This window comes from Calypte anna, chromosome 10 (assembly GCF_003957555.1).
Source record: "Calypte anna isolate BGI_N300 chromosome 10, bCalAnn1_v1.p, whole genome shotgun sequence".
In the NCBI taxonomy this organism is placed as follows: Eukaryota; Metazoa; Chordata; class Aves; order Apodiformes; family Trochilidae; genus Calypte; species Calypte anna.
In genome coordinates, this window is record NC_044256.1 from 6,094,390 (window position 1) to 6,118,221 (window position 23,832).

The window sequence follows — 23,832 nt, forward strand, 5'->3', positions numbered from 1 at the left end:
TGCTTAATGGCAGACACACCTATGAAAGTTCTACCAATATGACCCATGCATCATGTCTGTATGTAATTAGATCTGAAGCCTGACTACTTTCAAACTTGGATCCTTTTTTTCTAAATCTGCAGCTCTAGTACATCACTAAGGGTTACTCTCCCTTCTGCCCTGTTCAGCAAAAACAGGCACTTCCCTAGAAACCGATTATGTGTCCCTCACCAACACCAATTTATGGAACTGAATTCTGCTGAGTACTTATATTACTTGCAGGGAACCATGTATGAAAAAACTTACTAAACTGCATAAATCTAGTACCTTTTCTGCTTGTAACTATTCCATATACTTAAAGCTTGTTTTTAAATAGTAACTGTCCAGTGTATTTCTTCTATTTCTGAATTTATTGCTCTGAACCAAATACTTGCTAGCATCTGGCTACAAGGTAGAGACATTTATACTCCCATATTTGAAGTATGTATTTTAGTAGGAAGATTTCATTTTGATCTACCAGTACTTTATTCATAGGATGATACTCCTCTGTATTATCAGGATAAAACTGTTTAAAAATCTCTGCTCCGATTTGTATAGCTGACAGTATTTATGCAAAATTTACTCAAGCAAAATGTAGCTCTTTATGATATAGAAAGACTAACATGAATCTCTCTTGCAGAGATTGTAATGTTAACTGCAACCTTTCCTTTTGCTGTTTTTTAAAACTTGAAAAAGGACTTGAAAAACTTCATTCATAAAAACTTCAGATGTGATTATAGCTTGCACAGTTCACCAATTCCAACACATTCTGAGTTCTGCAGTTTATCAACACTAAGCATCCTAGAAAAACTTTGTAATACACAAAATTTATCCAGTTCATTTACTACTAAGAATGTCTTTGTATCTAGCTCAAAAATGAGCATGAGCAAATTTCTGAGGAAAAAACCCAAAAACCTGAAAATTATTTTGATTTTCCTCAAAAAGAGGACATAAAGAGGACATAAAGAGGACATAAAGAGGACATAAAGAGGACATAAAGAGGACATAAAGAGGACATAAAGAGGACATAAAGAGAAAGAGAAGCAAGAGAACATCCAGTGGTGGGCTAACACAATGACTATGGTCCTGAACTTCATCTTCTGAATTAACTGGGCTCATTTAGCTGTGCAATAATGAGACTGCAGGAAACCACTACCAGGAAGGTAATTACAGACTCAGTCTTGCCAGTGACATAATGAGCAGCAGCCAGAAACTCATCTTGGAACATTCACACTAGACATGAAGAAAAACATGCAGAACTGGAACAGGTTATCCTCAGAGGGAGAAGGTTCTTCATCCTTGGTGGTTTTCAAGACATACCTGGACAGAACCACAGCTAACTGGATCTCATCCTGGCACCTCTGAAGAGGAAGGTGGAAAAGGTAATCTCCACAGGACCCTTCCACACACTGCCTCTGACTCCATGATTAGTTCCCTATTACAACATGCTCCCAGTCAGAACACTGGGACAGGCTAGCACACTCAGACAAAGAACAGTAATTCCCTCTCATCAGAACTCATTTATACCTAAATCTTCGTCCTCATTACAAATGTTACAGATGCTACTGCCACACAATAATTTCCAGGCAGACAGCTACCAATGTTTTCATGCATAAATAGCTGGCTGTAAATCTGTATTTACAGAGGCCTATCAGAACTATAAGGAGACCTGACCACCTTCCTTTGTTTTTAAACATCAGGAAAACCTTGGTAGTTTATACTACTTGAAGGGTAGGAACAGAAACCAGATGAAGATCTTTCAAGAGTGTGGTGCTAGCAGGCCACTTAAATGCCAGAAACAACAAAATAACTCCACACAATATCCCATCTAAGACCATTCTAGTGGTGTTAACCAGCATCCCAAAATAATGTAAGCAAAATGGTGACAGAAGAAACATGACCTAGAGACCTGATGCTAACAAAATACTGCTATTATGGGAACATGAGTTTAACAGAATCTTATCTCCCTTAGGTAACAGTGTGCTTTTGTGATTGAAGTTGCAGTAACCGACTTGATGCATAAAAATTGCAACAGAAGCAACACAAATCAGTACCACGATTTCTGCAAATGTTTTCCTATTCCTCTAGTGAGCACATTCTGGTATTTGAAAATATCAGCTTCCAGTTATCACCAGAACAGTCTTCATAAATGCACAGATTCAGATTCTTCTGGAGCTCTAGAACTAGCCATTTCTCCAAGCAAAAAAATATCATGTCAGACCATGTAATTATAAATGTATCAAGTAACTTCCTTCATAAAAAGGTTTCACTTTTTGTTCTTGCTTAAGTAAATGCAGCACAAAAGGTGTTAATGAGATGCTGAGCTTATGCTTTCTTCCTCCCTCCTCCAGGCTAATCACTCCTCTTGGCTGTGACAGCCAACCAGGAACAGTTGCCACTCCAGGGAGATTTCATAATAGCTGAGGAAAGGGGACTCACTGCTGAAAAGATTACCAAACATGAAAGGTTACAAACAGCAAAGACAGCAGGCAGGGAGGAGCCTAGAAAAGTATCAAGAAAAAAAAAAGCCTGGTCCATTGCTGTGCTCCTGCCCACAGACCCTAAGAGAGTGTAAGAGGTGAAGAAGTGATCAACTGGTTCATCAGTTGCTCTATCAATAACTGCAAGCAGACTTCTGTTTGGACAGATGGTTCTTAGGACTTGCAGGGTTAAGCTCAAACTTTATCCTACTGAGAAGGCAAATTCTTTAAGCTCTGTGAGGAAACTGGGTCATTCCTTATGAAACCATTGCTGTGCCACGCCTGGCCATGAAGCGGTGCCACGGAGGTGGGAGGAGCTGAAATAACCTGTGGCACTGATCCAGAACAAGGAACCCGGGGAGCTTATGGTACATGGATTAACCATCTCTGCTCAGCAGAAACTTATCTAGACCTCACCAGGTTAATTAACACTGTGTGACGTTTTTGTAACTTACAGTCACAACTGTTAAAACTGGGGAAGGAATGAAATTTCGAGGAATGTAAGGACGGAAGTAATTCCTCTTGTTGAGGTGTGCAAGTCTTTTCAAAGAAATTGTAGAGAAAGAAGTTTTATGCAGGTTAGACCAACTGGTCACTGCAACAGTTCACTAGAGAATCTGCTGCATGAAGCAAGTAAAAGTGTAAATATAAGACAGTATACTTTACCTACAGGTAAATTAAGCTTATGACTTTCAGAAAATGTATCAAAGTTACAAACATTTTCCATAAAAATACAAACATCTTTTGTACAGCTGCAATGCAGTAGCCCAGCTGCAGTCTTTAAAAACATTTGTTTAATAAATTGGTAATATTTATAAGCACAGCAGGTATGACAAGGAATACATACTTATCTTACAGGAAAAGAAATAGTTAATAAAGCTTGTTAAATTTTTTACCTAATAAGTTTGACTCAAAATCCAGGTATTCTCCTGTAAGACACTGATTCATTTGCAATTCTCTGCCTCTAGTTCTTTATCAAAACACAACTGTTCTTCTCAGGACAATTAATACAACACTACATGTAATGACTACATAAGAAGATACCAATACCTTTTTTGCACTTTCAGGACCTGCTTCATCAAAACGAAATCGGACAATACGGAAGTCTTTGCAATAAATTATTAATTCAGTTGGATTAAATTTCAGTTTTTGGTTGGGACCAAGGACTTTCTGTTTCCTCTTGGTGTCATTCACTGCAACAAAAAGACAAAGTTACTGGACTGTGTTTTGTAAGCATGAAACACAAGTGGCTCTAACACATTCAGTAATGCTGCTACCAGCAGATTTTCATTTAATAGTGTATTTCAACTGTCTGATTGATGGGAGAAAATCTAAAGCTCCTCCTGTTATTAATCTCCTTTCAAACAAGTGGCTGCATTAGTATTTCCAGATTTTTGTCCATCAACAACTATTAAAAAAAAAAAAAAAAAAAAAGAATTACCATGCAGTATTCTCAGGAGCAATTCTGCTCCCAAACAATTCATTGCATATGCTGCAATGCCCTTCTGGTATACAGTAGCTGGCATATGTGATTATTTTTAACATTTTTTTTTTTAAACATGGATATAGGAAAAAATTGTTGGGAGTTAAGACTAAGATCAACTCATTTTTACATCAATGTCAAGAATGTTAGTAAATTACCAGCTGGTCTATACCTGCAGACACAGGCTGACTCCTGGCTGATGTACACCCTTTTCAAACAGAGAAAGTTGTACAAAGCAAGCATCACAGGAGTCACAGAGATTTCATTTGTGTAACTGGGAAAACTGAGGGATGCAGCTGTTGAGTGATTAACTGCCATAGCTGCCTGGTTGCAAGTATCTTCTGGGTTAAACTTAAGTACTTCAGAGTGGTTTAGGACACCCCCAGCTATTCACATTCAGTATAACTACAGCCATCAAGCAACTGCTTCTGCAGCAAGGGTGAAAATCACCCTTTCATGGTAGCAAAAGCTTATGCTTCACTACCATTCAGCTAACCCTGCATATGCAGGATTGAACAATTATCCCTGATGTGGCAGAAAATACTGCCTTCTCCCTCTAAAAAGCTTCCAACCTTGATGCAAAAGCTGAACAGAAAAGGTTCCTTGTAGTGAAATAAGGCAACCAGGTGCCACTAATTACCAGGTAGTGGGCAACTGCCCTTTTATTGGCCCCCTAATCCTGCTCATGCGCAGTGGGGGCCCACCCAAATTAGGCACAGGTGGGCTTAACACAAGCTTATGCCCACTACCTGGCACCTGGTTGCCTCATTTCACTACAGTTCCTTGAGCATCTCTACCATTCCTCAACTCAAACTGCAAACATTCATACTATTTGACAGTTAGGGAAACTTGTGCGAAGGCATAATCTAGGCTCTGTCTGCCCTCAGGTTTCAAAATAAAAGCTGTCTGTAGTCAGCTATCTGTAGAACAATTGTTCAAGTCTGGCTGGCTTTCCTCCCCTATTTAGCCAAATTTATTATGTGGCAGTTTGTACAAGATGTTAAGTAAACAGATTGCAACCTCCCATTCATATGCATCTCTCCATAGGAAACTGTCCTTAACAGATATGCAATAGTGCTACTGTTTTGTCAGTTCTACTGGGTTATTTTTTTAAAGGGCCAACAAATGTGGGCCAGTGCAATACCAAATAACAGGTCGAAACCATCTCTTAATTTTTAAAAAAAAAAGCATTTCTTCATAAAGTTCTCAGATACTTCCCATTTCACAGCGAGTAGAAACAGATTACTGATAACTTTGGGCACTGAAAAATTTTAAGTACGGATTTTTTTTTTGCCTGTAGGCAATTTAGATTAAGTATTCAACCACCCATGTCATAATCAAGATTTAAAAAGTTATGTTAGATGAAATTCTTCAATTACAAGATGAAAAAATACTTTACAGGTAAGCCGAAAGTATCCACCAAATCAAAAAAACATTCTTCAAAATAAATATTTTGTACGTTATTTCTTCAGATTAAGATGTCTATTTTAATTTGTATATTTTTTGGAGGACCAATAACTACTAACTTGCTAAGAATGAGACAAGATTGAAAACTCAAGCATTTATGTTGTTGGTTATTCCAGGTATGTGTAAACTGCATAATTATGTGCTTTTGTCAATCCAGTATATTTAAATGGAAGAGATTCAGATGCTTGAATATGAAACATTTGTAAAAATTTTGTTCTTGTATGACAGGTACTTATGCCAGAACACCTGTTGATTCAGTATTACAGTTATATTCAAAACTAATATAAAAACCCAGCTGAATAAGTCTCATACATGGCACCAAGTTTTATTCAACTTTTAAGGCTTTTATCCTAATTTTAAATAAACTGAATTCTTCAAACCTTGAAAGATTAATGACATATCTGCACAGCCTCACAAGCACTTCAGTGTTTTGACCTGCATTAAAGCCTGTCAGCATCACTACTTCTGTCATACCTGTGACAATCTGCTCGATGCATGTTAACGGGACATCATGTTCACCAAGGAGGAGGTTTTTATAATGGAATTTCTGAAACACATGAACTCATAGCAATTAATTGCAGTTCTGCAGGTCACAACCAGATATACAGGACAACTTTGAAGAAACTATGATAAAAATCATGCATGCCTAGACCTTTCTGACACGCATCACCCTTGCCTGTTCACAGGCAATTAGAGGTTGTGCTAGTGAACACACAACCAACAGTTTAAAAACCCTAGGGGAGTATGCACAATAACCCCACTACCTGCAATGAAATCACTTGTCTCAAACACTGCTGGTACAAATTCAATACAATCTGAAGTCTAATATATACATATACATCTATTATATTAAAAATTTCCAACCATGACTATAACCACAGAAAGAAAAAATATGATTTCAGCTTTTCAGAGGTAAGTTTTGGCAACACGTTAATTTCAAAAATTATTAGTTTGCTTTGGTCAAACTTATTAACCATTACTAAATAAACAGAGCTAAATAAACATTAATGACACATTAACTAGATGGTTAATGGAGTGTTTCTCTTAAAAAACCAAAGTGAAAGTGAATACTCTATTGAATGCAGCTCATAACTTTAATTTCCAAACATTACTGTATGCTGTGCTGTTCCAAGACTCAAGGTTTGGAATATCACATGCTCTGCTTTGACAAAGACTTTGTTTATTTCTCCCCTTTTCTCGTTGCTTCCTCTAAAATGAAAACTCCTTTCATGGTTATTTTGTCCTCCATTAGTAATGCAAATAAAACTGACACATTAAAGGCTTTGCTGATCCAACACTTGTCTAGTCAAAGGAACACCTGCAATTATCTTTTCCAAGGAGGAACATGTTTTTATATAATTCCTGCTTTGCCTTTTGCAAAGCCACCACCCACTGAAGCCTCCAGAAACAGAGGTAAATAGAGCTGTCTGTACCACATTGCTGTGCTCTGACATTCTCAGTGAAGAGATGGAACAGCAACACATTCAAAGCAGAACAGTGGAACGTGCCTACTTTGCTTTAGAAGGCACTGCGTTTATGTCAAATATAAGACAGATCCATTGTATTTTATTTAAATCCATTTTACCTATCAAATTTGTTGTCATGGTGTAGTGATGTGAGTAATAACAAACCTGTAGTGGCATTGGGTCATCCGTAATGAAAGAAATCTTGAAGTTAGTGCAAACCAATTTGCCCCACAGGTCATATTGACTTGTATCTGTTGCCATGCATTTTCTTACAAAATTTACTTCGTTTACCACAATTTCACCTAAAACAGAAAAAGGGGAGGGGAAAAGAGAAGCCTATATCAACGTTGTAGGTACAAAAATTTTAAGTCTGCAGTACCAAGAAACTCCTAACTCTTTACCTGTTTCAACATCTTCTGGGCAAACGTGTATTTTACCTAATAACACTCAGGAAAAAACAAACAAACAAAAAACCACCTACTTTTCCAAAATAGCAAAGGCAAAAAAAAGCAACCAACCACACACCACTTTCCTTGTACCCAGAGAGAAAGTCTGCAATTGTTCACTGTTATTAAAAATTCATTAGTTTGGATAACACTGTCCTTTAAACAAAGGCATACCTTCACGTGCTTCAGCTAGTATGTAATAAAAAAACTGAAATCAGGTGGCAATTGCTAAGTACTTTGGAGACTTTTCATGATTTCAGAATAATCAGTACACAGCTAGTTTTGCTTTTATAAACAGATTTTCTTGTGATTTCATAAAAGAAAAAGCAGACCACAAACATGTTAAATGAATTTCATAATTTCTGCAGTGACCATCTAATGAAGCAGACCAACTATTTTTTTTTTGCAAAACAGAAGACCCAAACAAAGAAAGAAAATTATGCTATTTCATCTGGGATAAGCTATGAAATTAAAATGCATAAAGACAAATGAGACTAAAGACCTTTCAAAAAGAAAAAGTGAATTGCTACACATAAAGTTACTTTTCAGTTCCACAACAGAGGTTTCCAAAAGCAAAACCAATAATTTCGTTCTTACTTCAGAAAATTAACTCGATCATTTATTTCACTCCTTTTGCTTCTGTCATCAGATCAACCACTTCCTGCTGCTGCTGCTGCTTGTAAATAGTGCGGGAGTCAAAAGTGTCAGGAGAAAAAAGTAATTTTATAGTACCTGTATGTTTTTGTATGTTTGTTTGTGGTTTGGGGTTTTGTTTTGTTTGTTTTTTAATAGTAAAGACTAAGGACTGCTAATTTGCTAATAGGATGGGCACGGTTTAGTCACAGTTGATCAAATGTCATCTGAGTGCCCTATGCTTTGCAAGACAATAGTCCTTTGAATGAGCGTAACAGCAGTGGTCAGTTCTCTGTATACTCACTGAGAATGGACGTAACTTTGGGAGATAGATGGGAGATTTATTCAATCTAGAGAAGGTATTTTCCTCAGGTGCACCCATACATACAAAGAACTCTTGTTAGCATTCCAAACCCTTGATCAGAAATGCACCTTTTGCTAGTTTTGAGACCCAGTCTCTGTAGGTGCTCCTCGTACCAAGTTATTTAGCAGCTTAGCTAAACACCTGCTCTTTTCCCCCTATTATGATGAGGCAACAGTCTGGAAGTCACTAAGAGCTGTAGGACAGTCCCTGCTTTTTGTTCAGTTGTGATAAATGACTACAAAAATTTATGGGACTAACTGTAGCTTTGAGCTGGCAAAATTATGCTGAGTACTGTGCTTGCAGATATAAGGGGACAAGTTTAATTGACCTATACCTCTCATATACATGTGTATTCTGTGCCAGAAGTGGCAAGGTCTGTGAAAATGCTCAGCAGAGAGATGTGTTGGAGCTCTAAAGCCTTTTCACAGACATTACTGAACAGTGGTTAAACACACTTTTTTGAATTAAAAAAGAAAAAACCAAACAAACCTACAACAAACCTGATTATGGCAGATTCAGTACAAATAGTTAAAGATCAGCCAAGACCACAGCAATTTAAAACATCTTGTAATAGGGTACAGGAGAATGACAAACTCTACTTCTCCTCATACTTCTCCATATTTCAATACTTTTAGCAGAGTCTAGCCTGAAACTTCTTTAAGCCTTTTTTCTAACAAGCTACTTGCTTAATGAAGGCAAACCCCCAAACCACATGTTGAAGCAATTCCTTCTCACAGTTGTTGTTAATCTTCAACTATTTAATGTTAATGTTGAGTTCTCAGTCACATTGTACCTGCAAAAATTTGCCTCTGAACAAAGTCAGTACTTCTAAACCTACATAGTCAGTATTCTTCCCTTTCTCAGTACCTCCAATGTATCACTGCAATTCTAATAAAAAGATAGAGAGCCAAACACACCATGAAATTAAGTGCCTTTATATATACACACACATATATATAAAGTTTCCTTATCTGTTGAGTATTTTTTAGTATCACATAGGAGACACTCTTGCTAAAAGCACAAGTTACTACTACCAAATAAATTCAGTACTTCAGTCCTTGATGCTGCCTAACAGTAGAGAAATGAGATGCATTGCTGCTCTTGCACAAACTTCTTCAATTTTAATCTACTACAGTTCAAAACATGCCTGCTACATCATTCTCTTTGCCAAACCCTTCCCTTTTACTTCCCCCCTCCATTTCCCACAATTGTGTGGCTACACAACACAGTATATACTAATCTTATTTTAATGTAACTCCATGTATTCTCAGTTCAATCAGCACAAATACATTCTGGATTTTTCAGCCTCATTTCTCCTTTGCAGTCAGTTTACTGTCACTTTTGAACCTAAGTATTAAAATATGTCAAGAAAGAGAGTGCATGCATGGCGGTTCCAACCTCTGGATTTAAGTAACAGGATCAAAGAATGTCAATTTGGAAGGGACCTCAAGGAGCATCTGGTCCAAGCCTTCTAATATGATTGTTTATGTATGTCTCAGCACCCCATCAAGCTGAGACTTAAAACTTTCCTAAGTGAGGGAATCCACCACTTCCTCTGGAAGACCACTGACACGTCTGACTGTCCTCAAGAGTGATAAACTGTCCTCTTGTATTCAAACAAGATCTCCACAAGAGCAACTTGTGCCCATTGTCTCTTGTCTTGTCCACGTGACTCCTTGTAACAGGGAGTCTCCATCTTCTTTGTAGCTGTCCTTTAAGTACTGAAACACCATAATAAGGTCTCCCCTGGGCCTTCTCAAGGCTGGACAGACCCAGATTTCTGAGAGAGCTTTTCAGAGACCCAGTTCTAGCTGCCCCATCCCTGGAAGTGTTCAAAACCAGGTTGGATGGGGCCTTGAGCAACCGGATCTAGTGAAAGGTGTCCCTGCCTATGCAGGGCGGGTTGGAACTACGTGATCTTTAAGGTCCCTTCTAACTCTAGCCATTCTATGATTCTCTGATTATCAGCCTCTCCTCATACACCAGGTGCTCCAGTCCTCTGATCATCCTCAAGGCTCTTCTCTTGACTCTCTCCAGCCTGTCCACATCTTTTTGTACAGCAAGAATCAAAACTGGATGTGATGCAGGTCCGGTCAGACAAGCACCGAGTAGAGCAGGATGATGGCTTTGTTTCTGCTGGTGATGCCCCTGTTGATGCAGCCCAGCACCCCGCTGGCTTTCTGTGCTGCTGCAGCAGTTTGCTCATGCTGAGCCTGTTGTCCAACAAGGCAGCTCTCTAGCCAAGTGGATCCCAGACTTAACTGCAATCTCAAATTCTGTGTTCTCAGGTGCAATACCTTGCACTTGTCTACATTGAGCTTCATAAAGTTCCTGGGAGCCCATTTATCCAGTCAGTCGAGGTCATCCTGGAGTGTGGCTCTCCCTTCCAGGGTTTCAACCTCTCCACTCACCTCGGTGTTTTCAGCAAACTTTAGCAGGGTTCTCTTGATCCCAACCTCCAGATCACTTACCAGCATGTTAAACAGCAGCAGACATTCAGAATACAGCATTTACATAAGGTTGGTTTGTTGTTTTTTTTGTTGTTGCTGTTGTTTTTTTACATACATACATTGAATACATAAACATTTACATTGATAAATTTTGCAATGAATATTTAATAGAGGCAATTTTCAAAAGCCAATAGAAACTTTTTTTTTTTAATGCCAATTTTTTTTTATAATGCAAAATTGGAATTTTTTATTGCTCTGGCTTTATCCTTCATTTAGACATCTGTAATGAGCAATAAAAAAAGGTGCAACCCTTCCAAATTTAAATTTAAGACAGTAGACAAACAAAGTAAGTAGTACTTGTTGGTCTCACACAATGAACCCTTCTTTTACTTGCAGTTGAGTAGGTGATTTTTCTATACAAGTGTCAACAACAGAGCTATTCAGACATATTACGCTGCACATTTTTGCAATGTAGCTGCTTTTTTTCCCAGTAAACAGTCACAAGCTGTTCCAGACACGGAACAGCAGTCAACACTTCCATGTGACTTGAACAGTCAAAGAATGATCTCAGGAGACAAGAGCAGTTCGTTTAAACTCTGACAGGAAGCCAGAATAAAAATTACAGGCTGCCACCCCTTTTATTTAAAGCCTAGCGATATTTAATAAAAATATTTCTACATTGAATACATGAGTCACAAAAATAACATAAGACTGGAGAATCCATGTAGCTAATACACCTTGCATTTCACACACAGCCTGAGAAACTGTTAAAACTTAAGAAAAAATTCTGCTAAATCTCCACAAAAAATGTGATTTGACTGTCTCATATTTTGGATGTTAGGATAATTCATGGCATATATCTAATACACCATTATGCATAACCCACTATAAGCCAAATAAAATTCAGAAAGTGAAGCATGCAGGCACAGGAACTGGAGACAACAGTGGCATCAATAAAAATGCTGAATTCAGTGATCAGCAGGTACCACAGCTCATGTGGACCAGCATTCAGTCTCCCCAGCCTGTAGTCATATTAAGAAAGTCTGGCCTAGCCTTCAGGGCAATTTATTTCTGGAAAATTTGAAAATGCAATCCTTAATTAGTTATATCTTAAAATACAAGATAACCTGCACCATTCTGCCGACCACTGACCATTTTGGGTGATATATCTTACCAGATCAAACTTAATTTTTTTGTTTATCTTATGAAGCTACTAATTTGGGACTTACTGTCAGTAATTCTAGATCTAATCACCTGCTTACATGCAGATCACACAAAATAGCTAAAAATTTTTCTTAGCTTTTTAGTGTAGGTTTCATCACTATAACCTTTCAGTAGCAGAGCAATCAGATAATAAATAACTTTGATAGATCTGAAAAACTAAGTAAGAAAAGCTAGAGTAAGTACCACAATTGGATTCATGATTGGAAATTTCAGTATTTTCTCTAGACAATCTGGATTCTTTACTGAAGTAGGCAATGCATAAATAGTAGTCTTCCACTTATGCAGCCAGTTCTCATGTTTGCTTATTTAGTATTCTATATTATCATAGCTTAAAAACCAGAACAACATGCCAACTCAGAAAGAGACCTCACCTAATTTCCAGGTGCTCCGTTGTTCACTGAAGCACTTGTCAAAGCCCTCCATCCAAAATAGTTCCTAGCACATTTTTACTTTTTCATTAGCCCATGAACACAGAAGGATTATAGTGTAACAACACATCTTAAAACCTTCATTTTTATGGAAGAAGGTTGCTTGAGTAGTATCTAGGACCAAAACCTTACTACTGCATGAGGTAAAACTGAATGAACAGTATTCAACAAATGTAATACTGACTAAATACAGAAGTGCTGCACAATGAAATAAAGTAATTGTGCAGTTTATCAGGCAACATATCTATGCTGTACTGTATATTATATACACCCATGCTTACACACACATCCATACATACACAGAGCATGCATGCACATGCACATAAGTTAAAATGCTATCATACAATATTTCTAACAGTAGGAGCTTGATCCTTGGTACAGGCAATGAAAGACTTAATCACACTTCATGTACAAATACTGCAAATCCTACAGCCTCAAGTTTGCAAGTACACTACATATTAGAAAAGGAACTTTTCAATGCTGTACTGGATGCATAAAAATACATTTTTATAGTATAAGCTTCCTTCATGAGCACTGATGTTCTAAATCAAAATCTGAATCTCTTTAGTGTACATTCAAGGTCTAGTAGACATAAGGACATTAGAGGGTATTAAGTACTTTATGCAGTCATATAATTCCTACTTAAAATTCACAGAAACCCAGCACCTGAATACCCTTAGGAAACTAACCCCCTGATCCTCATTTTTAATGCTGACAGTGATTATACCCAATTAAGACAGCAGAAAAACAGCTTCTTTGTGTGAAAAATGGTCAAAAATACTCACAATAGAAAAGCTGAAGTTAACTCAAGTAGTGTTAAAAATGCGCATTAACCAATTCACTTGTATTTAGAAAGATTTAAAAACTGCTCCTAAATGATTAGCAAATACTCTACTGTAAATCTCGAGTAACAATTTCCAATAAAAACTGCATTAGTAAGTAACCAAAATCTTCAACATCTTTACTCGTTTAGCTGCCTTTCTTAGCTGTTCTCTTGTAAAAAGAAAACCAAAATTGTGTGAGTTTATTAGTATGTGCCAAGAATTTAGATGTAAATGTCTCTAATCCACTTCTAAATGAATCTTTTGTTCATTGTGCTCAGTCACCTCCAAACTTAAAAGTATGTGCAACCTCATGAAATAATTGTCTTTTATCTCTTCTGATTTTCATGAGCTTCTACAATATTTAACAACTTAAGATATGTGAAGAGAAAAAAAGTTGCACACTATTGTAGATACCATCCATCTTTTTTGTTCCCCCAACAAAGTGGGGATACTTTCACAGTAAAGTGCCAATACTTTCACAATTAGTTAAAAAACAGACTAAATCTCATTTTCTGTACCAGGAAAAAAAAACAAAACCAAAAACCAGAAGGAATTAAAAATGCTACTCTAAAAGCATAGCTCAATACTGGCATTACTGAGGAATGAAAAACAAGAGAACCTGGTATTTCTGTCAAAAAATAACTATCCACTGCTTGGAGAGCAGTGGTTTTTAAGTGCACAGTAATGAAAGCTCTTGCTTTGCCAATTTGATTACAAAAATTACTACAATATTGTATATGAATATTGAACAGTTTCTCTTGTGTGCTAACGAACAGAAAAAGAGAAAGAGCATTCATTACAAAAGCTTAGCTAAATGTTACAAGTGATCAGTAAGGAAAAGAGTAGGAAAAAAAACAACTTACTAGTAAAAGTCTTCCAAGAATAACTGTTGTTTTTCCATGCACAATAACAAGATTACAATCAGTACTTTGCCATTAATGGCTAATCTTTGTGAACTTTGCAAAGGAAATGACAACAGGAGGTCATTGCTTTTCTGAACTAAGATGGGATGCTCCACAAAACCAGCACACCCTAGAAATGCAGTGAAGGGCACAAGAACACAGAGCATCACATGGCAAGGAAAGAGCAAGACTCTCATTAACAAAGTGATCCAAATCAAAGTGTTTCAGTAGATTAAAAAGCTGATAATGCTTAAAGAGCAGCTCTAATGCAGCAACCTATATTACCCCAAAAAAGAAAACAGTTCCACGTTCAAAATTGCTTCCCATCTCAGTCCTTGTGGTGGCACTGCCATTTGTGAAATACTTGCTGTTTGTTGGTCAAGTCAGAGAATTGATCCAGTTGATAAAAACTCTATACATGTACTTTTCATCCTTTTTTGCCAGTCCCAATTTTATCTCTTAACTGGCTCTCTGATATGGCTTATTTTTCAGTCGCACAGAAAAGTATCAGCATCAAGTAACTAATAGAAACACACATCTGTCACTAGAAATGGAACATTAACAGCTTCTCTTGGTATCAGTATTTTTAGAGCAAAATAAAATAAACCTATCACCACAGTTCCCCTCAAAAGAGTTTTAGCAATTATTTGATCAGAGTTCTGGGACATGAACAACAGACATGCAAGTGAGGAGGGGAAGTGTTTTGAGCATTTTTAGTTTGGCACATAAACTTCAGATTTCCAAAGCCCTATTTTACCTGAACAATATAATCAGTAACAATTTGATAGGTCTGTGGTTTTCAGCCTGTTATTTTATAATTATATTAGCAATACAAGTTAGACATGCTGTTCTGAACTTATGCATTACTGGCTCTCACATAAATTACTCATGTTTGGCTTAATAAATAACCAGCACAGAAACACACGTTCAGTATAAATTAGTTTGGTGAAGATTCCTTCATTGGAAGCAAATATAACTGTCAGGAGACATAAAACAAATTATTTGGTCAGCTGACAATTCAGAATCTACACCATTTCATCCCATGTCTGGAATATAATGACTGCTGGCATTAAATATCTGTGGATCAGAGGGCAGAAACCGATTACTAGAGAACTGTTTTGCAGATTGCACATGCAGAAACATTAGAATACTTCATTTTAAAGCAAGTTCATCCTTCTGTCTTACAAGAATGATTTCCATATTGCCCTACAGCTAATCTATTACAATTAGGAAAAGATTTCTGTAGATATTTATATACTTAAAATAGATTACTATTCAAACTTTAAGAAATGCACTCTATGCATTCATAACAAAGAGGGCAGAACAAGCTAACTCCATCCAGTAAAACCCACGAGTAAGACTGTATCTGGAACTACATGCCTTGGTAGTACTTATATCACGCCAATCCTTAAAAAAAAGCAAAATCAAAAACATAACAAGCACTTAACTGAACCCAAAGCCTGCCTAAAAATTTACTTTGCGTCAAAAAAACAAACAAAGCTATAATAGAAAAGACTATTTACCATATACTTACTGTAAGTGATGCCTTGTTCATTCTAAATATAAGTCAAATGCTTGGTTCATTTTAAAATACCTTGCAGTATGACAGATCAGTTTGCAGAAAGCTGCTGTTTCACATTTCAGATCTGGAATTTGAAAATTCCACAATTTCTTTAAATAAAAACTTTCAGTAATCTCCTTGGTGTGGAACATGAAAAAAATACTTCTTTGGAAAAATTTTCTCCTAAAGTATTTATTTCCAAATTGCCATTCTGATTTTCTAATATGGCCATTCAGAAATGTTGAAAATAATTTCATTCTCCTGTATGACACTGATTCCTGACAATGAGTTGAAATTACAAAGCTATTTCACTTAATTGTCTAATACAACACCCTAACTTTAATAACAATCTTTTACAGCAACAATTCCATTTCAAGTAAGAAATGACACAATGAAGAACCCCTAACCTTTCAGCTGCACAATGAGTAAGAGAGCCTTGCCTAGCACACCACAACACTGGAAATGAAAATCAACAACAGAATGCACTTTGGAAACAATAAGAGACTGACTTCATGCAAGTTCTATTCAGTTACTACCACCAATAGGCTACAGCTACTTACCATCAACAGAAGAACATCCTTAACTATGAAGCAGTAGCTGCTTGAGTAACACAAAATCATTCCATTAATACACAAGGAAAAAGGCACTGACAGTAACAGCATTACTACTTAAACCAAGCAATTAAATAACCCCAGTTTACACTTTGAGGTGTTAAGCCAAAATGATCCCTACTACATGAGAAAGGCAGACCTAACAACCCAGTGGGGTTACACAGTAACCTCTCTAACTTGGTCCCCTGTCTGCCCACAGTGCTGGAGCCATAGCACTCACACTGCAACGCCATGACTTCTGTTCTCCAGCTCTGGGACATCACATAACAAATGAAAATATCAAGGAAAAGAGGTGCAGGGGTTCAAGGCAGTCAGAAGTGAACATACCTGGGAACCAACACATAAGGGTGCCTCACCAAAAAGTGTGCTTTCTTTCTCCCATCAAGATGTGTTACAGCTGCTCTGGAACACAACTCATGACTTAATGTTCTAAGGATTCGCAGAAAGGATTAAAAAAAAAACCAAAAACAAACAACCAAAACCAACAGAAGAGCTGGGAGCAAACTTGCAAGACAAGCAGGCACTTCTAAAATTCAAAACTTTCTATGATACAGTCTTAAAAACCTCCAACAAATCTGTACAGCCAGTTGCCTATCTAAGGCCATGGGTATACAAAAAAATCAAACCAAACCTAAAAAGCAGGTGATCAAGCTGACTGCCATTAATAGATAAAAGTCAAACACATTCAGTGGCAAATATCTTCACCATATGTCATACCACCCCAACAAGACCACAGCCCAACTGGAAAATGTTCAGAGGTAACCAAAAGGATAAGAGATACAGAAAGCTTGCTTACTTCTTGAGACCAACTAAGACAACAAAGTTAGAACAAAGCAAAATAGCATTAACACACGACAAGTCCAAAAAATCACATCAAGTTGGGTAGTATGGCCTGACATGTCACACACATACTAGGATTTATCTGAAAAAGAAATTAAATGGTTGTAAATTTAGAATACTTACATGTATGTAACTGTATACAACTAAATTTGTAGCTCTTTACCAGATAAAGCTTAAAGATAAGCTTTATCACCAGTTGGTTGATAGAAGTTTGTGACTACAGAAAGCAATTGCAGAAACTAACGTAAGAAAATTCCATCAAAAGGATTTAAATGCGCTATCATCGTCTCCATGAGGCTCTGGCTCCAATTCCTCCCATTTAAGGGGAAAGCCCCCATGCACTGAGGGAAGCAGCTGGGAGTGCTGCTTCTCCTATTCCTCATTCTTCCTGCATTCCTGCTGGTGGCCACCATCAGCAAGAGGTGACATCTGACCCAGTCCAGACGCATTTATGACCCATCCATAAACCCACCACGGGTGTGACCGCACACCGATGGCTGCACTGAAATAGACTTCTACAATCTGACCATGAAACATGGTGCAAACACAAGAGACCATGAATAATTAATTGCAACAGCAGCTCATTATCAATATTCCTGTAACGTGCCTTAACATAAACAAGTCTTAAAGATTACAAAAAAATACTATTCTGTTTCAATTTACTTCCATAATTTTACTGTATAAACTTTTAAGGACAAAAGCAACTAAATTATTTCTAGCCATTATGTCAAAGAAACGTGCAGGTAACAACTACTGCCTTTATCTACTAGCAAATTAGTACAGTGAGCAACACCTTAAAATAATTACTACAAGTGGGTATTAAGATTCAGGACCATCCATCATTTCTCAATCAGATGTTCCATTAGTTACATAAGCTCCTGCAGAACATCCTGTCTGAGCAACACCAAGGGCCTTTTTGCCTGATCTTGCCTAAACCACAGTGTGGCACTGCTCACAGTACAGGCACAGACTGGTTCATGAGCCATCCATGTACAGCACCTCTCTGCACACTGCTTTGCCATTCAAATCATGAAAACATACACTGCATTACACGTTATTATGTCATACAGTTATCATGTTATGTTATACATGTTATATTTGTATATAATGTATGTATATAACATAGAATGTTACGTTATACAATTTTTTTGAATCCTTAAGTTGATGTGTGAAAAATGCTACAGGCATTGCTGTGGAATTTACACAGCAACTGACTACCAGAAAAAAAACCTCTCAGGTTTAACAACTTTCACTTCATTCTCTCCTAAAGTACAAAAGCCAATTTCCTACAAGTCAAGGCACTTGAACATACTTACTGGCAGACTACATATTTCTCTTCTTCCTCTTTGACACACTTATTAAACAAGCTAGGCAAACAAACAAGAAAAATGTGAAACTGTTACTTAGGCCAACTCGTCTGCTAACTGCAAAAACTCTTCATCACAGTGCTACACTTGGAGAAGAGAGCTGCCAAAAGGAAACCTTTTTCTAACTCCATATTAAACTCCTATTGTATTTTAGAATTAAATTATATCAAATTCATGGATTCACAGAATCATTAAAGTTGGTAAAGTCCTTTTATAAAGTTATCTGCTTATCTCTACTGCAGTATCCCCATTGCTTTTTATAACTGAGGTTTTTACTTGCTTTAAATTCTGTTTGTTGCTTTTCCTAATACACTATTACTCCTCAGGACAACACAGTTCCATGAGAACACAGGCTCCAAAAGCTGAAGAGATGCATCTCTTATTCCTCTGGACACCAAAGGTAACTTTAAAAACAAACTCTAGAGGCAAGATTTTTGTTTTTTGTTCCTATGTAAATTCCAATTTTTGGTTTATTTTTAATAGCATAAACCTTCTCATTTTCTAACCTGACTCATAATCTTTCCATGTCTGGAACTGTCTCTCCTAAGCTCCAGTGCACAGAAATACTATTTAGACAGTAAGGTATTTTGCCACTTAGGAATTTCAGTTTTTAGTAAGCTACTCAAAGAAACTATGTTTTAGGAATCAAGAACTTAATACAACTATTTGCAGTTTTTGAAGATCACTGGTTTTTTTATTTATTATTATTTTATTTATTAATATAATTCCAAAGGAACTCCTTAAAGATTACATCAATTAAAGAACAACAAACATTCAGATGCTCAGTTTTAACACTGCTCCTGAGAGCAAAAGCAAGGTCACTCAGCTATTATGGACAGAATATTAGGAAGATCATACTCAAACTGTACTTGCAAGGGAGTACAAGTCAAGTCAGCCCTAATACAATGACATGACTAGGAATTTGGCCAGAAATTTGAGTTGTGACAAATCCAAATTCCAGACTATACTACAATACACTGTGTACTTGTTTATAGACTTTTCTACTGCACCATTTGATGACAGACACCCCTCCTGCCCACCCAAAAAAAAAAAGTGTTTAGAGCAGTGCTTAACTTTAAACAGGAAGAGTTTAAGTCATCTAAAGTCACTTCTAGTAACATGCTCCCTGCCTCTGTACAAACTGACGTTCACAAAAATTAAGATTCTGTCAGAGCTACTCTGTAGCTGTATAGAGCAGCAAATTTTAAACAAAACAAATCAATTAACACTGCAGCATGATATGTAGATGGAAATTTTAATTCTGTGGTGATTCATACTCTTTCAATTCGTTCCTATATAACCTGGGGCAGCTTACTACAAATGCCCCCAAAGCAATCAAACACTGATTTCAAAGATAGTGCAGACAAGGGAAATGATGCAAACATGTAATAAATACAAGCCAGCTGAGAAAAACAAACCCAGTCAGCACCATTTTAAGTGTACTTCCGAGTTACACAGCTGAAGGACAAGCCAAACTGCAAACAGTTAGGGTACAGAAGTCATTTTCTTTAACCGTTCATGCACATGTTCCACAGTAAAGGCAAGACATGTTACATTTTGAGGAAAGCAATCTAATACTGGCTTGCATTTTCTGTGGAATGTATCAGGGAAGAACATGCAGTCACTTCCTTGTGAGTCAAAGACCTTGGATGAATATCAACTGCAACATGACCAATAAAATGCCAAGTGGTAAGCAGAAATTTGGCAAGCATAAAAATATAACTGCATTTCAAATAACAAGCATTCTTACCAAGGCATTTTATGGTATTTACTGCTTAAATAGCAACATTCCCACATGAAGCCATGACAGCAGTATTTTACTAAGAGTAACTTCTTTATTCTGTTGGTGACTTTGAAAGTGAACATGTTTTATCAACTTTGACAACGTGATAGCAAGAGCCTATTAATTCACATTTGTCAACACATAAACTGAATGCTAAGAAAAAAAAATACAGTTCACCAATGTTTTAAACTTGGGGTTACCCTCTACAAGCAGCAAGCTAAATTTATTACTGTGCTGTACAGTCAGCAATTTTTTAAACTTGGGGTTACCCTCTACAAGCAGCAAGCTAAATTTATTACTGTGCTGTACAGTCAGCAATTAAAGTACTCTTGAAAGCAGCAGATTATTACTTTGAGGACTGTTGCTCTGAAAAGGGCTTTTACAAATGCTCTCTGACTGAAGTCACATTTACCAAAGATTGTATCTTATTTAAAGTATGGAAGTCATTAATATGCTACATTGTTATAAATATGAATGAATTTATAATTATGAACATTAATTAAAACATCGCTTTTCTCGTCCACACATTGAAAAGATCACTCTGCATAGGTGCGAAGACACTTACAAAATCCCACAATACATAACAGGTGTGTACTCAGTAAGAGTACATGAACAAAGATGGCATTAGAAGTTTTCAAAAACAGAAGACAGTCACACCTACCTACTGGAAATTCTACAAATATTTTCCTTTAAATTGAAATAAGACTACAACACATGCTGTGGTGGTGGGTTCTGCACACAGGAAAGGTTTGTCACTACCTGACAAAAATAAAATTATGAGTGGTCTTCCAAAAGTTTTCATAAAATTACAAAACTTATCAAGATTTCAAACACTTCCATTACATCAACAAAACTGCCTACGTATTTATTTAGAATACAAAGCAGGTTAGAACTATTTTTTAAAGATATCACATTTTCCTGATGAGAAGTAGGAACGAGCATGCCAAGATTAAATTATACCAATATCAATAATCACAGTAAAAACAGGAAAACTACTTACATTTGACCAGTTCCATTACAATAATCAAAAGGCCTAAATATATCCTTTTTCAGGTATCTGTCAAACTCCTGATTTATGCCTACCTGGCAAAAGTACTGGTTCCAGTTTTTTAATTCTTGGTTCTGATGACATATGGTCTTCAGCCTGAGGGGAAAAAACAAACAACCAAAAAAGAATTTACTTAAGAATCAGAACTTTCCACTCAGACACAAGCCTGATGAAAACAGGAACAGGAGAAAGTTCTTTTAATTTAAAAAGCTGATCTTCAAGTGCTAGGATCCAATCGTAGCACAGTTTTCTGTAATGTCCTAACATGTTTTTGTGTTTATTTAGCTTTATACTAGAAGAAAAATGTATTGTTTAAAGTGCTAATGTTGGACTAATTGTGTAACCCAGGCTATAAGGTGGCACAGGATGAACAAATGAACAAAAAACAATTCGTCTTGATGCTCCATAAAGGCTCGAGTCCTGCAACAAGCTTTAAACAGATTTGGACATTCAAGCTTGCACAAAACTCTCCAGCAACTTTTAACATGCACGACTTGGTGACATAAGAAAATTTCCAAACATGAAAGAAAACATACATGCTTACTTGCATTTTAATTCCATACCCTAAGGACAAAAAGTCTTCTATACAAAGACTGGAACCTTCAGTGAAATAACCTTAATACCTATGGTTCCTACAGTGACAGAGATAGAGGCGCTTCCTAGGACTGGGAATATGCAGAATTATGTCGCATTAACATTTCACTTTTACCAAGAAATGGCAAAAGGGCAAAAATGAGTCAACATGTCAAACGTGTTGCTAGAACAGGTCCTGCTGTGTCTAAAATAAATAAATAAACATCACAGTATGTCAAGTGCACACCCAGACCACACAAAATGTTCCTGGTGGTTCCACTAGATATACTTGATACTATATGCACTGTATATACGATATTCTACTAGATATACTAGATATATATACTTGACTTTCTTATTTATGCCATCAGCCAAGTTTTAAATGTGAAACGATGGCTTCAGGGAGAGTCGAATTATCTGCGTAACAGACAAGCACCAGCTGTTTTCTCCTTCGGGTAACACCAATCCCCCCAGCACAAAGAAGAAAGCCATCCCAAACACCTGAAGCATTATTCATAACTTTCCAAAATAATGTCATATTGACCGTTTTGTATCCAGACAAGCCTTTATTTCGATAAACGTTGTGCACCTGGACCGAAGTTTGGGCTCGTCAGCAGCCTACGCTCGCTTGGTGTTTGAGTGCCCCTTCAGACCCAGAGGCCGACAGCTCGCCCTGCCAAGCCAACCCACAGCACACCTTTTGTTTCCAGGGCTGCTGGCTCTCCTCGGGAGCCCCTCCACAGCGGCGCAGCGCAGGTGCTGGATCACTGCCCCGCCAGGCCGGCAGCCCCGCGGCGAGCTGAAGAGAAGCCCCGGCCAAAACCCCACGGGCCCCGCTCCGGCCCAGCCGCCGCCGCGACGGGAGGGCAGCCCTGGACCAAGACCAAGGACGAGGCCAGCGCAGGGGAGGGAAGAGCCGAGCCGGTCGCTAACGAAACGAAAAGGCTGTTACCTGAGGGAGCGGCAGAAGGTAAGACTTGAAGGTGGGCTTGGGCTGCTTCAGCGAAAACATGGTCGCTGCCGGCGGGAGCCCCGGCGGGCGGGGAGGGCGCGAGGGGCCGAGCCGGGCCCAGGAGGCCCGGTCCCACGGGGGCAGGGTGTCCACGGTCGCCGGCTCAGGCCCGGCGCCCCACAGCCACTCGGGGCTGCACGCTCCCAGTCACACGGCGGCGGGCGGGGGCGGCCCCAGTGCACCCTCCTTCCCCAAGGGAGGAGTCAACCGCCTGGGCAGGTCCGGGCTGGGGCTGCCCCAGCCCTTCATCGAGCCCCCGCGGCTCTCTCCGCCTCCCCGCGACAGCGGCCCAGCTCCGTTCTACCGCCGGCAGCGGGCGGGCGGCGGCCCCGGCGGGCGGTGGGCTGAGGCGGGTTCTGCCGGGGCGGCCATATTGTGGAGGGGGGGAGTTGGGGGCAGGGGAGCCGCCTCCGTACGGCGGCGCGGAGGGCCCAATCAGCTGCACTCCGCAGCGGCGTCCGAGAAGTTGGGGTTTTATGCACTTGTACTTGGCACCTCCTGTAGTGTAAGGTCAAGTGCAGCCAGCGGCGTCATTCCTGGCCAGAGGCACAGCCGGTTTGGGTTGGCGTACCCCACCGGTTCCCTGAAGACCTCTCTCCCTTCGTCCCCTGCCTTGGGCGGAGTCTCCCAGGAGCAGGCCAGGGCGGCGGGTGGCAGCGCTGGGCAAGCGGCGAGAAGCTGCCTCTCCTCCTGGCCTGCGGGAGAGAAAGGCGACAGAAACACAGGGGCTGCGGGGGGCATTAGGGTGAGGACTGAAGCAGAGAATTTCCACAGTGGCCCCTGGGCCACTTGGAGACTGTAAAACCTCTACTTGGGGCCTGCAAGGACAGTATTTCGTTGCTTCCAGTTGAC

The 23,832-nt window shown here is 38.6% G+C and overlaps 1 protein-coding gene across 2 annotated transcripts in view; it reads right to left on the reverse strand.

The window, feature by feature from the left end:
• MTMR10 (myotubularin related protein 10) overlaps nt 1-23,256 on the reverse strand; it is a 40,959-nt gene extending 17,703 nt beyond the window's left edge. For both annotated transcript variants that reach the window (XR_003987935.1, XM_030456690.1), the window contains exons 1-5: nt 22,921-23,256; nt 21,431-21,491; nt 7,080-7,216; nt 5,923-5,995; nt 3,549-3,691 (exon numbers count right to left, since the gene is read on the reverse strand). Coding sequence is in view for 1 of the 2 variants with exons in the window: in XM_030456690.1 (XP_030312550.1) it covers nt 3,549-3,691; nt 5,923-5,995; nt 7,080-7,216; nt 21,431-21,491; nt 22,921-22,980 (474 nt within the window). In the remaining variant the exon portion in view is untranslated. The remainder of the gene's footprint in view (nt 1-3,548; nt 3,692-5,922; nt 5,996-7,079; nt 7,217-21,430; nt 21,492-22,920) is intronic.
• Nucleotides 23,257-23,832: the final 576 nt, after the last annotated feature.